We start from the raw sequence: 16,801 nt of genomic DNA, 5'->3' as shown, positions 1-16,801 counted from the left end.
TTTTCAGTTAAACGTCTTTTGCAAAGATGACGTTATGTATACAAATAATTTGTGATCAACAACTCACATGTGTGTTCTCTTAGTTACAAGCAGTGGTGTAGTCTACGTGATACGCAGGTATACGCCGTATACCCACTAGGAACGCACCAGGATTTGCGTATACCCACTTAAAAATGTGCACGGATACGTATCAATCGTCTTGTGACAGATCTTTCACTTCTGTGTTTATTTTTCGGAAATATCGGTTGGGTATAACTGCAATAAAATACTTTAAGCAGGGGAAGTTATCTCCTACATTCACCATTCATAAAATTCCCGCTGTGCGCTCGCGCTCTGCCCTGTCTCTGTTACGAAGCGCGAAGCTGCCCCTGCATCTCTGCACGTTAGTTGGCGGGCCGAGCCCCTCCTTCTCGCGTGTGTGTGCGTGCGTGCGTGTGTGTGTGTGTGTCCAGTCCTCCCATATTAATGTGTAAACCACATAATAAGTAGTCAACAGAAGACAATGTTTTAATCCCACTTTATATCTCCTCGTTACTTTTAGATGAGAACCCCTGGCCAGCCTTTCAGACTGGGTGTCAGGCTAGGGAATTTAAAAACAGGCATCCTTGGTTAGAGTGGAGGGAAAAAAAGTTATAGGTAAATGTCAGCCAACATACAGTTGGTATACACAATGGAAATTCATAATGTTAATCACTATGCAAATGAGAGTATAGCTAATTCATGGTCATTTTTAAGGTGCAGTAATTTCACACTTTTACACAATTAAATTACTGTATGGTATGTTAGATAACAGTAATAGCTCAAATTAGAGCAATTGAAAGAGTGAAACCTTAGTCTCCTGTCATCTCCTTCTCATGCACTGGTTAGCCATGGATGTAAACAGTTCATTCAATTATTCTGAGTAGATTTTGTCCTTGTTTAGCATGTGCTATTGCTACTATAGATATACAAAGGACAACTTGTAATTTTTGAGTTCTATTTGTTCATACTGTTATTAAAACTGATAAACCTACTCAGCTTTCCATGATTGTTGATAATCGTTATACTCTTAAATCAGCGGGTTGTAGACCCCTGCGTTGGTGAGTGTGGTGCGACACCCCATAAGCGCCACACACGTACATGGGTTTCAATGGAATTTGTTTAGAGAAATACAGAAAAAAAAAATCGAGGTTTAAATCGAAAATCGTCCTTTAGTTAGAAAAAATCGAGATTTTATTTTTAGGCCAAATCGCCCAGCCCTAGCGACGGTCATGGGTGACTATGGGTGACACGGGTGGGTTAATGTGTTCGCGTATCGTCGTGTCCGCGCGCTTCCGAGATAACTTTGCAAGAGTACTACTACTGCTAGTACTACGGCTACGGTTGATGTGTATAAGTGACTCAATTATACACACCTTTTCTATCAAATAATTTTTCAGACATTTTTTGGGTCTTAATTTATGTATGTGTTGGTCTTAAAAAGTCTTAAATTTGACTTTAAAAATGGTGCAAGAACCATGAAGCGTCACTACTCTCTGCCAGTGACGTCGGGTCAAGCTCCACGCTGATTGGCTATCGCGGCTAAGCATCACACGTTGGAGCGTTGACATTTTTTGAACTCCGTGCGTTGGGCGCGTTACTGCGTTTACGTGCGTAACTGCGTTTACGTGCGTAATTACGTGCGTCTGCCACGTGTAACGCCCCTAATGGTACGGCCACACCAAACGCGTTACACGCGTTGGATAACGTGTGTAACGCGCCTAACTTGACGCTTGATCATTGTGTGTCACAAAAATGGTTCAACGCGCCTAACGCGCCTGTGGCTGCGCTGGATTTAGGAGTCCGAGGTAGGAAACCCAAACGCTGCCGTGTTTGGGTGCATGATGGGGCTTAGATCGGGTTAAATTAAACAATCTCGGATATAAATAACAATCGGGTTAAATAACTTCACATGGTGTGTCTGGTGTGTTTCCAGCATTCGTAGTGTTGATCAGCAGGTGCCATGCCGTAATTCCGACGCCTCATTGTTCCGACGTCTCAATGGTCCGAAATATTTCCCATTATGACATGCCACCATGCCGACGGTTCAATGTTCCGAAAACGGAATCCATTGGTCCGAAGGTCAGTTTGTCCGACTTTTCAAAAAGGAGGCGCATTAGGCCGACGGTTCAATATGCCGAATAGGCCAAGGCTCAATTCCACATGTGTGATTATGAAACCAAAAATAAAAGACGATGTAGGCTGAGTTCCAGCAGTGCACTTCACCAAGCCAGACTGTTGCTGTGGGCTTGAGCGGTCACAAGAGGTGAATTTATGAAGCGCACGTTATACAAGGACTAATACTTTTCCCGCAAAGAAGTCAAACGGTGAGGGAAAAACAAATACAATTTTTATCTTTAGGAGCTGTGTGTGGACCTATATGTGTTGTTTACTGTGCTTACAGTGGGCTTTTAGCCTAAATAATTTCACTGGTATTGATTTAGTCAAACTTATACCTCATACCGTGTACTTAGTCAAGTGTGGGTGTGTGTGTGTGTGTGTGTGTGTGTGTTCTGTTACGCACCTGGCCTAGGGGCGCCAGGCTACACAACAAAAACAGTTTCCCAATCAAAATAAGTATTTAATCAAACCAAACCAATCCAAGTGCTCAAATTATAATAAAAGTATGGGATGTGGAAGTCAGTAAGTCCGTAGTGTGGAGTGTGTATGCATGAGTGGATTATAGGTGTGTGTGTTGTTTCAACATAAGTGTTGAAAGGTGTGCATGGCTATGGAGCTGAAAAGAACAGAGAGGGAAGGACTGGGGAAGCAGACTCTTATAGGGCGTTGGCACCCGGGCCCAGGTGCACGCCAATCACTCCTAATGACCAATTAAGTAGGTCTCTGCTCCCCAGTCCTAGAAACAAATGGAAGACACAACATACAGGGAACCGTCACAGTTCGTGCCTGTGTTGAGAATTAGACCTACGCTCTCTGTCCATGGGGCTGAAACACCGTGTCGAAATGAAGTGAAGCGTTGTCACTTTGCTCTCCAATATTCATCGTGAACGTGATATGTAGGCCTATGTTGTATTTTGGAGAGAGAGTGAGAGAGAGCGAGAGAGAGCGCGAGCGATGTATAAAACTCTTTATATGAAGGCCTATTCGGCATATTGAACCATCGGCCTAATGCGCCTCCTTTATGAAAAGTCGGACAAACGGACCTTCGGACCAATGGGTTCCGTTTCGGAACATTGAACCATCGGCATAGTGGCATGTCGATCTAATGGGAAATATTTCGGTGATTGATGATTGGCTAAGTGCTAAGCATCACGCGTTGGAGCGTTGAGAGTTACATTTTTTGAACTCCGGGCGTTGGTGCGTTTGGCGCGTTACTGCGTTTACGTGCGTAATTACGTGCGTCTGCCGCGTCTAACGCCCCTAACGCGGCGCTTCAACGCGTGTAACGCGTCTACGCGCCTATACCAATGGTTCCCTATTAGGGATGGGCGTGAGGAATCGATTACTGAAGTACTCCTCGTTACAAATGAACTCGGTTGGTGGACAGGCAAACTCGAGTTTGCATATACACACACAAACAAAGTTTTCTGAAGCAAATGTATCAATTTTCTGTGCGGCGCCCCTAACGCATGCCGTGGGCACAAAGCAAATGAAATGTATCAATGGCAGGCACGCCAGAATTCAAAAAGTTAAGAGATGGCGGTTAAAGCAAAGCGCAGCGAAGAATTTAAATACTTTAAAGAAATAGGAGATCATAAGGTGAAATGTAAAATATGCCAAGCGAAATCGAGCTACCAGAGTACTACAAGTACTATGCGGCAACATATGCTCCTGAAACACAACGGTTCGTCCGGGAAAGCAGACCCGCAGCAACCAAGTGTGTCGGCTATTTTCACTGCCGCAAGACGCAGCTGTCATCCCGGCCGTGTAGACAAGATCACAACGCTGAGTATTTCCATAGTCCATTTGCTGCCGTTTTATTTGCAGCTTTAAATTATTTGCAATGGTTAGGCTACTTGTTTCGTTTTTGTTTTTTTTAAACCGTTACAGGTCTTGGTTCGACGTGATTTAAATTGTGAGACGCATATTTATTTTTGTAAGGAAAATGTGTTGATAACTCTGACTCTTTTGATGGAGAATAAGCATTACATGTTTGGTTGTAAATATTGCCGTTCATCATTAGGCCTATTCCTGCTGCAGATGCGTTGCATTCTAAAAATAGATTTGATTAAACGAGTACTCGATTGATCCTCGAGGAATTGCTTCGATCACTTGAGTTTGGAATTTACTACTAATGCCCATCCCTATTCCCTATGCAAAAATGCAGATTTTCGACTCCCCAAACGCGAGTAACGCATTTGGTGTGGCCGTACCTTAAGACCAATACTTCCTTGTTTACAAGCCAATGAGGCGATCACTATCAAAACGGGGCATGTACTGTATACTTGTAAATAGATTTTTGTTTATTTTCACATCGTTATTGTAATTTTACTTATTTTTGTTTATTTGTACATAGTTATTTATAGTATTTTTACTATTTCAGTTTTGGTGTTTATACCATTGCAGTTTTCACTTTTCAAGTAAAAATAATAGCCAAAACACTTTGTTTGAGCTTTTTTTTGTCCGTCGTGGCTCTCCGTGTAACCAGAGTGTGTAACCAATCAGATGGTGCTGTGGGTTGGACAATGCTGGAGACAGTGTAGTGACAGCAGACAGAGAGGCGCGGCTGCATCAGATCCAAAATAACCCAGTTATAAATTTATATTTTATCGTCCGTCAGATCAAAAAATAAGGCTGATGCCGATATGCGTCAAAATGCAGAATATCGGCGCCGATAATCGGCCCGGCCGATATCGGTCGATCCCTATTCTGGAGTTAACATCCCATTTACTTAGAGTCAGTACTTATTCTGGGTACTGGAGTCTAAGTACTTATTCTGGGTATTATGGTACGTGGAGTACTAGAATATGGAGTCAAGGCCTGGCTGTGTACTGGACTAGTAAGTTTACTGTTAATGTGCATTATATTATAATTTGTATAGAGGTAATGTGTGTGTCTGTCCACCAGGGGGCAGCCAAGCCCAGAGCTGACGGCTGTAATACTCCCTGATAGTTCTAACGATAATTACACAACCTTTTCTTCCTATCTGCTCAAGTCTCACTAAGTATCCGGTGAGCGAGCATCCCATAATAACCAACCTGCCCCTCCCCTCCCTGAACCCGCTGACCGGCGGCCATTTTGTTTGGGCGGGAACGCGCCGTCCGGCGTGGCCCTCGCTCCAGCTGTTCCCCGCCGTAAAACACATAATATCACACCTGTCCTCTGTAATCACACACACACACACACACACACACACACACACACACACACACACACACACACACACACACACACACACACAGACACACAGACACAGACACACACACACTATTGCACTTCTTGTGCGCACACACACACACACACACACACACTATTGCACTTCTTACACACACACACTGTTGCACTTCTTACACAGTATTACACACATACTAATAGTAACACAAATCCGAACTCTAGCACACATAACACACACATCCCTTGTCACGAACACATAGGGCTGGTGGAAGGTACGAACCCTCCGTCAGAACGACACGTACGCACGTGTGCCCCCACGCACGCACGCCAGATAACAGTGGTCCCTGTATTTAGCGTTATCCCGGCCTACCGCAACAGGACTTCCTGTGTGCTTCCTACGAGCTGTGTTCGCCAGTCCACACTGAAAACACGACCATAACAAAAAAGACTGAGAACAAAGTAGTCAAAGTTTTACGCTAATCATTTCACGTAGCAATATCCAAAACATGTAGCGGAACAGATATCCCCTTACCGGCAGTCCCTCCCTCTTTGTAACTGAAAGTCCCGCCTGCTCTCCTATAAAGCCCATTCCGAGCACCTTGTGTGTGTGTGTGTGTGTGTGTGTGTGTGTGTGTGTGTGTGTGTGTGTGTGTGTGTGTGTCATTTCCCCGCAGTGCACTTCTGTTCTTCTTCTTCTTAGATATTACAGCGCTTCTTCACGTGCACTCCAGCTGTGGGCGTGCACGTGGCTCCCTGGGTGTGTGAGGCATTGCTGTGTCCCTCTGTCATAGTCTGTTTATACCACGACTGCTTTTGATCTACCGCTCCGTACTGCACCTGGAGTTTGTCTCAGAGTGTGTGTGTGTGTGTGTTGGATTCCCTTGATTGTGTGTGTGCTTGATTTCCAGGCACACATATTTTCTATGTGTGTGTGTGTGTGTGTGTGTGTGTGTGTGTGTGTGTGTGTGTGTGTGTGTGTGTGTGTGTGTGTGTGTGTGTGTGTGTGTGTGTGTGTGTGTGTGTCAGGCAGCAGATCAAAGAGGATGTTGTGAGGCCTCAGGGAGCTGACTGACTCATCAGCTGATTTATATACTGTAGTCTGCTGCTACACCTCCTCCTCCTCCTCCTCCCTCTCTCCCTCCTCCTCTCCCACCTCCTCCCATCCCCTCTCCCCCTTATGATCACCCTCCCACCTCCTCCTTCTCTCCCACCTTCTTCTCCTCCTCTCCCAACTCCTCTTCATTGTTCACCTTTTCCTCCACCTCCTCACCTTCTCCCCCCTCCCCCTCCTCCTCCTCACCCTCCCCTCTCCTCCTTACATCTCTCTCTCAGCCCTCCTCCTCCTCCTCCTCCTCCTCCTCGCCAGTGTCTCCCATGTGTTGAAAGGAGCTCTGGTCTGAGGTCAGCCAGCGATGTTATAGGTCAGCTGTTGACCAATCAGGGCCCATCTAAGGACCAAGCATCAACTCTCTCCGGCCCTTAACAGAAGGTGAACCTCCAGGTCCACACAGGAACAGACTCCACTCCGGGATTTACATCCACCGTCTTCTGTCTGGACCAAGCGCAGATAGAAGTGTTGGAGCAGCGATTGGGTGGAAAACCCGGCATGGATTCTGCTCCTCCGCCAGCGAGAGATGTAGCGCGCTAGGGCTGGTAAACTGTTAGCCAGCCACGCTCCTGCAGGAAGTGTGTAATCACCTCGTACCGGTTCTGTCAACACGCCCAATTACAGCCCTCGTCATTCCAGCGCAAATACCGCAGATCGGGGGGGCTGGGGTGGGGGGGCGAGGTTGCTGTCGTGTGAAAACACAGGTACTCTCCGGGCTGTTACAGGGTGATTACACCGGCACTTAGCTAACACGCTACACGGGTAATTACACAGGCCGGGAGGAATGTCTGCCTAGCCTCGACCGCGGCCCCCCCCCCGACTCACGGTGCGCAACGTCAACGAGGTGCAGCGGGGGGGGGGGGGGGGGGGTCTGTCGCAGCTTGTTGGGGCGAGAGTCACTCACCCCACGGTGTAGGAAGTGATGATGAGGGTGATGGTTTCCGGGCAGGTTTCAGGACCTGTCGGGGCAGGCGGAGAAGGGCTGCATTCTGATTGGTTCGTCCTCGTTTTCGGTTTGGATTTCGTCCAATGTGATTAACTGAAGGGATAGAAAAGTATCTGCGTCCAATTTTTGTCACCATATCCACATAACAGACTGCGTTTATACCACACTTTTCTAACAGGGGGCCACTCAAAGCGCTTTACAATATGGCCCATCATGCACACATGCACACACCAATGCGGTGTGTGCATGTGTGCATGGTGAGGCGTGAGGCGTCTCGCTCTGAGACACCTCGGGGATCGAACCAGCAACCTTTTGGTTACGTCAACCCGCTGTCCATCCTGAGCCACATGCCGCCCCTATGTGTCGATGTCATCATGGTAATGAGACAGTCCCCTCCGGCGGTCCTGACCGGGTCTTCTGTTGCTCCACAGAACCAGGGGACACCCGTCAACAAGACCAAGAGCCCGGCCAATCAGAACGTCTCCCAGGGGAAACCAGGAAGTGTGCTGGTCAAAGCCCAGAGCAAGGTAGACACCGCCCCCTTACGCACACTGAAATGGATGCCTGTCAAAAGCGGTTGTCAGAGGATTTGGTAATTAAAGTTGTCTGGCATGACTTTGAACCAATCAGAGAGCAGAACAGTCTCAACCTGTGTTCAGTGCTTACCCCAAGTTTAGAGTTCAGTGTCTGTACAGCATATACATGTATATTATGATAAGAGCTCTATCTATACAGATAAAATATTAAGATAAAGAGCTTATTCTATACGTCTTACATCTTAAAATAGAGCTCTATACAGAGTATATGTTAAGAGATATATTCCATATCTATTCTTTTATAGTATGATACAAGAGCTTTATACTGCATTTATCTTAAGCTATGTAATGTATACGATCTCTATCCATACAGGTTATATATTAAAGGTCCCATGACATGAAAATCTCACTTTATGAGGTTTTCTAACATAAATATGAGTTCCCCTAGCCTGCCTATGGTCCCCCAATGGCTAAAACTTGCGTTTGGTGTAAAACGAGCACGAGCTGTTCTGCTCGCCTTTGAAAAAACGGAGGCTCAAGTGCGCTGATTTGGAATGTCTGTATTCATGACGTCATCAGGAATCTCAGCTCCTCCCCTTACTCTGCCTGGCCCGCCCAGAGACGTTGGCCCGCCAATGAGACTCGACCGTGCGAGCGCCACGTGTGTGTGTGTGTGTGTGTGTGTGTGTGTGTGTGTGTGTGTGTGTGTGTGTGTGTGTGTGTGTGTGTGTGTGTGTGTGTGTGTGTGTGTGTGTGTGTGTGTGTGTGTGTGTGTGTGTGTGAATACACACACTGTAACGCAAGTGTTTCTTGTCGGTTCTTTGACGTGTCTTGTATTTCCACAACGAGACTGTTGTGGGGGTTATCTGAGCCATGGTTGAGAAGGAATTGGGGGAAAGGAACTTTGGCTTTGACTGGCTGAAGTACATGAACTGCGACATGCCGCCGGTTGCCGCGAGGCACCATCGCCCGGCAGCGGGCAGCCGGCAGCAGGCAGCGCCCGGTTCAGTCGACTTCAGGTTGATGTGAAAGTGGAAGAACCAGAGACGTCGCAGAACCCGACAAAGTCGTTTGTGATTCATAATATCGTCTGGAGGCGCACACAGCTTTTGGCCATGATAATATGTATTAAATGATATAGATTTCTATGTATTATATGATATTATTTAGATATAGAGCTCCAGGACTGTAATGCAAGTGTTGTACACTTCCTTATTATTTGGATAACCGTTCTGCTTTTGGCGTTATGGCGCATAACACGTCAGACTCTCGTCTCTGGTATTTCTACAACGAGACTCGTATTGGGGGTTATCTCAGCCATGGTTGAGAAGGAATTGGGGGAAAGGAACTTTGGCTTTGACCGGCTGAAGTACATGAACTGCGTCATGCCGCCGGTTGCCGCGAGGCACCATCGCCCGGCAGCGGGCAGCCGGCAGCAGGCAGCGCGCGTTTCAGTCGACTTCAGGTTGATGTGAAAGTGGAAGAACCAGAGACGTCGCAGAACCCGACAAAGTCTTTTGTGATTCATTATATCGTCTGGAGGCGCACACAGCTTTTGGCCGTGATAATATGTATTAAATGATATAGATTTCTATGTATTATATGATATTATTTAGATATAGAGCTCCAGGACTGTAACGCAAGTGTTGTACACTTCCTTGTTATTTGGATAACCGTTCTGTCGGACTCTCGTCTCTGGTATTTCTACAACGAGACTCGTATTGGGGGTTATCTCAGCCAAGGTTGAGAATGAATTGGGGGGAAGGAACTTTGGCTTTGACTCCCTCAAGAACATGAACCACGACATGGAGGAGAAAGGGATTGTTGGCGGCGAATGTCTCCAGCTTGAGACCCGCTGAGGGACCACCGCCGGAGGCGGAGGTGCCTAAGCGTTGCCCGGCAACGATCCCTTTCTCCTCCTTGTCGCGGTTCAGTCTACTTCACATTGATGAGGACGTTGAAGAACCAGGAACGTCTGAGAACCCAACGCGGTCGTTTGAGATTCATAATATCGGCTCACACAGCTTTTGGCCGTTATAATATATATTATATGATAATATTTAGATATAGAGCTCCAGGACTCCCGTGTGTTCTAGAATATTTAGAACACGGCTAAAGGCTGTGTGCGCCTCGCCATTGCGATACATCCACTGTAAACAGAGCGCATGGTACCGTGGCTGCAAGCTGCTCAGGGCCACACCCCCACCCTCCTCCTTGACCCGCCTCGCTCCTCCTCATTTGCATTATAGCTACAGACACCAAAACAGCGCATTTGGGGGAAGCTCAATGTGCGGCTGGCTCGGAGTGGCTGTACCTCTGCACCACGGCTGAATTTCGGGAACGTCTTTGAATACTGTGTTAGTTGCCCACTAATACCTATTAAAGAATACATAAAATAGCATGTCATGGGACCTTTAAGAGGTTTAAGAGCTCTATCCATACAGATCATACATGGAGGAGTGAGAGCTCAATGCATACAGATGACGTGGTGGTATGAACCCCCGAGGTGGACGAACATGAGCTGCGTGTTGCTTCACGGCCCATGTGCCGAGGAACGAGGTGTGTGGAGCCGTGTGCTTCAGCCTGACACTGGGCTGCTAGTGATTACGTGCGACCGCATCGCCGTGTGCAGCTGGATCCACCCCCCCCCTCCATCTGATCTCAGGCCTGCAGCAGAAGAGCCAACCCCCCCCAGCTGATCTCAGGCCTGCAGACGAGGAGCCAAACCCCCCCCCCCCCCCTCCCAGCTGATCTCAGGCCTGCAGACGAGGAGCCAAACCCCCTCCATCGTGGCCAACACAGTGCTGAGTGTCCGAACCGCGCTCGTAAATCCAAGGGTGTCCTTTGTTAACACCGCCCCACTCAGCTCACTGAGAGTCTCCAGGGGGTGTTGGGGTTACCTCTGACCAGGACGCCTGCACGCATGTGTGATCATGGATGTGGCGCCATGCCTGCCCTGTTCAAGCCCCCCCCCCTCCAAAGGGTCTCCATGCTGGAACGCCAGCTGGGGTCAGGATCGTACGTTTCTGAGTCCAATGACGGGCTGACGTTGGATCAATCCCGCTGGTTTGGTTAACTCTCTGGTCGAAGCCCAGCCTCCTCCTCCTCCTCCTCCTCCTCCCTCAACCCAGCACCTCCTCCTCCTCCTTCCCCCTATAACTCATCACCTCCTCCTCCCCCCTCCCTCTACCTCCTCCCAGCTCCCCTTACAGATCTATCCCCTCCTCCCTGTCCCATGCCCCATGCCCCCCCCGGATCGCTCTCATTAGCCGGTGTGTGTTTGATGTCCGGGCCCCCCGCCCCGTGGCGGCCGTGCCCCCCGGGCGGCGATCCCAACCCCCCGTGTGTTTGTGGGGAGCAGGTGACTGAGGGTCATTAGATGTCTCCTCTGATGTGCTGCCAGGGTTAGCGTACGCCGGCGTTGGCGGAGGCTACGCATTCCTCCGCAACCGGCACGGCAGGGGGGGGGGGGGGGCGGCGGCGGCGGCGAGTCCACCTGCTGAAGGCAGGGCTGCCCTTTTCCCAGAGCCGGGGTGATAGACCCCGCTCCTCCCGGATGGCTGGGAGGAGACGTCAGCGTCGTAAAGACCGCTAACCACTCCCAGGGCAGGTGAAGTGGTTAGCGGTCGTTAGCCAGCGGTTTGACGTGTGTTTTTCAGCAGGTGTCTCGTCCCTCGCTGTTACCCGTCTGTGTTTGCCTTGAGATGCACCCTGTGGTTGACCTCCGACCTCTGACACGCAGGGAGGAAAAGGTCAAGTGGTGGGACCTGTTGGCTCTAAGCAGTAGACTAACCACTAGTAGCCGTGAGCTTAACATAAACGTCACCAACTGCTAGGGACCACAATGCTAACTGTTGGGTGCCGTTAGCTCTGCAGGGCTGAACCACACAGGATTCTGGGAAGTGAATCAACCACTGGTACCAGTTTGCTCACCTAGCCTTAATGTCACCGCCTTCTAGGGACGACAAGGCTAACTGAATCGGCTAACTGATAGCCGAGATAGGCTATCTAGCAAAGCATGCTAGGGAATATATATAATGCTAGCATCTATTAGCTGTGCTAGACCAAACGAAACATACAAAACACTTCCGATTTTACAAAACCCTTTGAAAATGTCATCCACTCGAACCCGTAAGCTACCTCAGGCTAGGCTAGGCTAACCCTCGCACAACGCTAGGTAAACAAACCCGGTGGATCTGAGCTTGAGTCCCTGCCCAGCGGGCTAAGTGGCAGGTAGCTCCCAGCCGCGCCGCAGGCCTGTGTTCAGCGCTGCTGCAGACTAGCGCTAGCATCAAATGATAGCAGCGCGGCGGCGGTGGCTATTAAGCAGCATCTGTAATCAGCGTCTGGGCCAGATGAGAGGCTGCGTCTGCCTGTCAGCTGTTGTGGGGCGACAGCTGTCCAGCCCCCCCCCCCCCTCATAAACACGGGCGTGCGGCCCCGGGGCCCCGGCTCAGGGCCCCTGGCGCGGGGCCAGAGACACATGCTGCTCGCTGCTCACTCGTTTCTCTGGTCCCTGTTTCTGTTTTTGTGTTCTTTTGATCTGCGCTGGGAGGGAACGGGAAACACTGATGAGTTCATCCATAAACCGCTGGGAAGAAAGGAGTCTGTTTCAACTTAGGGCTCCCCCTCCTCTGTACACACACACACACACACACACACACACACACACACACACACACACACACACACACACACACACACAACCTTATAGCTCGTATGGGATTCAAACACCTCTCCTCTACCTGACGTTCTCACGTCAGGGTGAGGGTCTTCTGTCAGGGGGGGAGGGTCTCCTGTCAGGGTGAGGGTCTTCTGTCAGGGGGGGGTCTTTTGTCAGGGGGAGGGTTCTCTGTCAGGGGGGGGGTCTTCTGCAATGACCACAACCAGAGGAGAGATGGAGGATGAACCGGGCTGCTCTGAGGCTCTGGGGCCGCTGATGAGCTGGAGATGACGTTGGGTCATGGGTTCATGGGTTCTGCTGCTGCTGTGTCTGGGTCTCAACGCGACACTGCTATTACCGCCAGGCCAGCCAGTCTGAACACGCCGTCACACCCACAGACTGAGCCAGTGTGTGGTGCATGTGTGTGTGAGAGTGCCAGTGTGTGTGTGTGACTGTCTGTCTGTGTGACAGCGTGCGTGACAGCGAGAATGAGTGTGTGAGTCAATGTGTGTGAAACTTTATGACTGTCAACGTGTGTATGTTAAAGTGGGATTGTTAAAGTGTGTGTGTGTGTGTGTGTGTGTCAGTGTCTGTTGTCATTTCATCTTCACTTCTGGTCCAGACCTCCAGATCTATAGTTGAGGTTCTGGTCTCTGGTCTCTGACCCGGACCTGGGTCTCGGGGGGGTAAGGTGTCTCTTGTCAGACCCGGTCTGCGGGGGTAGGGGTAACCCGTGTTAACCAGTGGCTCCTACACAGCCGAGGCGTCTCATAAACACTGAGACGCTGAACACTTTTGTGTTTTATGGACTCTCCTCCACAAACAACCAACAAGGGAGACCTGTACTCTGACGGTTCCTCTTCTGACAAACAATACTCCCACAATGCACTGCGTCGTTCTGGGCTGGCCTCCTCGGCTTGGTGCTTATTAAGGGATCATTTGAACCCGGTGGATTCTCTGTGAATGCGCCGTAATTAGGCAAGAATCTGTTGTCCTTTTATGCGCTTTAATCCCGCGCCAGCTGCTGGGATGAATGGTTCGGTCACATGTCCTCCTCGCAGCCAATCACGTCGCAGGAGTGACTTCTGACGAAATGAACCCACTAATGAAGTGAAGGGGTGAAATTCCGAGGGTTTATTACCTGAATGTTTTGTGGGTCGAGTTAAACACAACATGGCATTAGTTTAGTAACTGAAGTCCTGAGTCTGGCTGGCTGATTTACTGACTCTTATTCAGAACTTAAGCTCTTTAATAGCCTTTTGGATAACCTATCGAAGATTAAACGATTCAATAAAGTTAACCATGACAAGAAGTCATTTCAATAATTAAAACATTTTATTTTACATCAGAATGTAATTTAAAAACAGAAACTTTTAAATTCCCAAAGTAATCACGTCAACCTGCCATCTTGGTTCTAAACGCTAAACGCCTGATGGAAATAAATGGGGAATTCCACATTCATCTATCCAGTGCTTTTCTAACCCTTGGCCACTCAAAGCGCTTTACAATATTTCCCAACATTCACCCATTCATTCACACACCGACGGCGGTGTCAGAGATGCAAGGCGACATACAGCGGAGCCACATGCCGCCCTATGTCTTCTCCCTCTCTGTCTCTCTCCATCACCTTCCAATGGTCTCTCTCCCTCAGCCTCCCACCCCAGTGATGGCCGGCGCCGCGGGGCCGTCCAAACCGGGGATCGCCGAGATCAAGAACAAGCTGGCCGCCGCCATCAGAGAGGTTCTTCTCCTCCTCCTCCTCCTCCTCCTCCTCCTCCTCCTCCTCCTCCTCCTCCTCCTCCTCCTCCTCCTCCTCCTCCTCCTCCTCCTCCGCCGCCGCCGTCTGGGCATGCCGTCATGTGACCTGCAAGACTGATGACATCATAACCCTCTCTCCTCAGGGGAAGGCCATGCCCAAGACGGAGCAGAAGTTTGAGAACTTTGCCAAGAGTTCCTTCAGACTGTCGGACGCTACGGTGAGTGTGTTCTCGTGTGACGTGTGACCGATCGCTCACCACTGATGCTCCCCTGAAGGTCAAAGACCTCTCCCTCCCCTCCTCCCTGAAGGTCACAGCTTTGAGGAGACGTTTCTGGAATTTAGATTTGGTTCATTAAGGAGATAAGTTATTTAACTCTTATTGTAAAGTATGTGTGATCGTGTTCATTTTTTATTTTCGCAGTAAATCTTGTGAGGGTTTTTTTGACATCGTAGCACCTTTCCCAGAATCCACCGCTGGTGCTCAGAACGTTTCCATGTTTCCGTGTTCACAGGGTGCTGTGGGATTTGGGGGAATCTGGTCCACTTTATGAACACACTAACGTTTATAGGAGGTCAGTTTGAAAGCGTAGAAATGTTCTCTCCAGAGAAGCCTGTTGCTCTGATGACGCCATGATTTCATCATGTTTTAGTCCTCAGTGGCATGTTAAAGTGTACTGAAGTAGGACAATGCTTGGGGATCATTGTGTGGCCATTGTGTTGTGTTCTCGTGTTGCTCCTCAACACAACCTCACCACCTGAGCCACTGCCTGAACCATTTTGTTGTTTAGAAGAAAATCATGCAGATCCGTGTCGTGTTTTGCTGCTGTGTGGTCCGGCTCTTCTCTCGGACCACACGGCAGCCCCTCGTCTTGTTGACGGCAGTGCAATTCTGATGAGCTAATCAGTTTCTCTCTCCCTCCCCATCCTCCCTCCCCCTCCTCCCTCAGGTGGTCAAGGACCTGTGGAGTTTCGTCCAGACACTGAAGGGGAAGAAGTAACCGGAATCCATCTTTGTGTTTTTCTTTTTAAATAACGTTTGTTTTGGGTGCCCTTTAAAGGCGCAGTCTGTATGCTCTCCTCTGCTTTAAAGGGCCCCTGTCTAATTAACCTGGTGGGGGGACACGCCCACCTGTGACGCCCAGTCTGCTCAGAGTTCAGCCGTGCAATAGGAGATATTGCAGAATGTGCCTTTAAACGACTACTGCAGACTACTTCAGTATCAGGGAACCCCATGTTTTTAATGTTATGTTAATGTTTGAATACGCGGATATTCTAACTTTCCGAAGTTTGTTATATATATATATTTGTTAAAGTTCTGTTTTTCAGTACTAGTGTACTAAGGAATTAATGTATAATTTTACATTGACTTCATTTTCATAAAAAAAAAAAAACATGCTTTTGCATTCTGTCCGAACATTTCAACTTAGCGTTGCTCGCGGTCTCTTCTCCCTGATTGGTCCGGACCGCTCGGCCCGTTGCTACGGCAACCTGTGTGTGTGTGTGTGTGTGTGTGTGTGTGTGTGTGTGTGTGTGTGTGTGTGTGTGTGTGTGTGTGTGTGTGTGTGTGTGTGTGTGTGTGTGTGTGTGTGTGTGTGTGTGTGTGTGTGTTCCCTCTAGTTTACATCAGCGCATTTCCACCTGTACGTGTGAAGGACTTGGTCCATGTAGGGGTCCTGCTACCTGGAGACGCTACAGAGGGGGGCGGGGGGGCGAAAGAGGAGAGAGAGAGAGAGAGAAGGAAGGGAGGAGGGATGGGGGGGATGTAGTTGGGGAGGGAGGGAGGGAGTGTGGGTGGGGAGGGAGAGAGAGAGAGAGAGTGTGGGAGGGAGGAGGGGTGTAGGCGGGCAGAGAGGGAGTAGGGATGGGGGGATGTAGATGGGGAGGGGGGGGATGTAGATGGGGAGGGGGGGATGTAGATGGGGAGGGGGGGATGTAGATGGGGAGGGGGGGATGTAGATGGGGAGGGGGGGTATAGGAGGGGACGGAGGTATAGGAGGCGGGGGAGAGTGAGTGGGAAGGGGGAGGGAGGGGTTGTGGGAGGGGAGGGGGGGGTGTTGGAGGGGGAGGGCGGGCGTGTTTGCGATGTGCTTAGCGGGTAGGGTGTAATTTGTCGGTGCTTATCTCCCGGCCTGGCTGTGGGTTGTGGTTTAGCGGTGAGCAGCACCGAGCTCCAACACTGCAGAGCGACAGCCCTCCGCCGCTCTGACACCGAGCCAGCCCAGAGGAGCGCTAGGTTTTGGGGATCGGAGCCAAACAGCTCAGAACCCACCACACCTGAACCCCACGTGGACCAAGGGCAGGAACCTAGAGCCCTCTGTCCCCCTGTGGGCGTCCCCTCCGTCCTGCCCCTTAACGACATGCATGTGAGGGTCCGCTGTGGATTAAAGAGTCCGCTGAAACTCCAGTATTATAGGAGGATAATGAGCCCGGGTAAACACAGCTGTACGACCATCTGCGCTCTGACGGATGGCCGTGT

General features: G+C 49.6%; 1 protein-coding gene across 4 annotated transcripts in view; it reads left to right on the top strand.

The window, feature by feature from the left end:
- Positions 1-15,923, top strand: part of npm1b (nucleophosmin 1b) — a 33,874-nt gene extending 17,951 nt beyond the window's left edge. The window contains exons 8-12 of one of the 4 annotated variants that reach the window (XM_060063498.1): positions 7,799-7,894; positions 10,348-10,462; positions 14,218-14,307; positions 14,468-14,542; positions 15,273-15,923. In XM_060063498.1, the coding sequence (XP_059919481.1) occupies positions 7,799-7,894; positions 10,348-10,462; positions 14,218-14,307; positions 14,468-14,502 (336 nt within the window). In that variant the 3' untranslated portion in view covers positions 14,503-14,542; positions 15,273-15,923. The remainder of the gene's footprint in view (positions 1-7,798; positions 7,895-10,347; positions 10,463-14,217; positions 14,308-14,467; positions 14,543-15,272) is intronic. The other 3 variants (XM_060063499.1, XM_060063501.1, XM_060063500.1) reach the window with 3 other exon arrangements.
- Positions 15,924-16,801: the final 878 nt, after the last annotated feature.

This window comes from Gadus macrocephalus, chromosome 10 (assembly GCF_031168955.1).
Source record: "Gadus macrocephalus chromosome 10, ASM3116895v1".
NCBI classification, from domain to species: domain Eukaryota; kingdom Metazoa; phylum Chordata; class Actinopteri; order Gadiformes; family Gadidae; genus Gadus; species Gadus macrocephalus.
The sequence above is the reverse complement of the archived record's forward strand: the minus strand, read 5'-3'. Positions and strand labels throughout refer to the sequence as shown.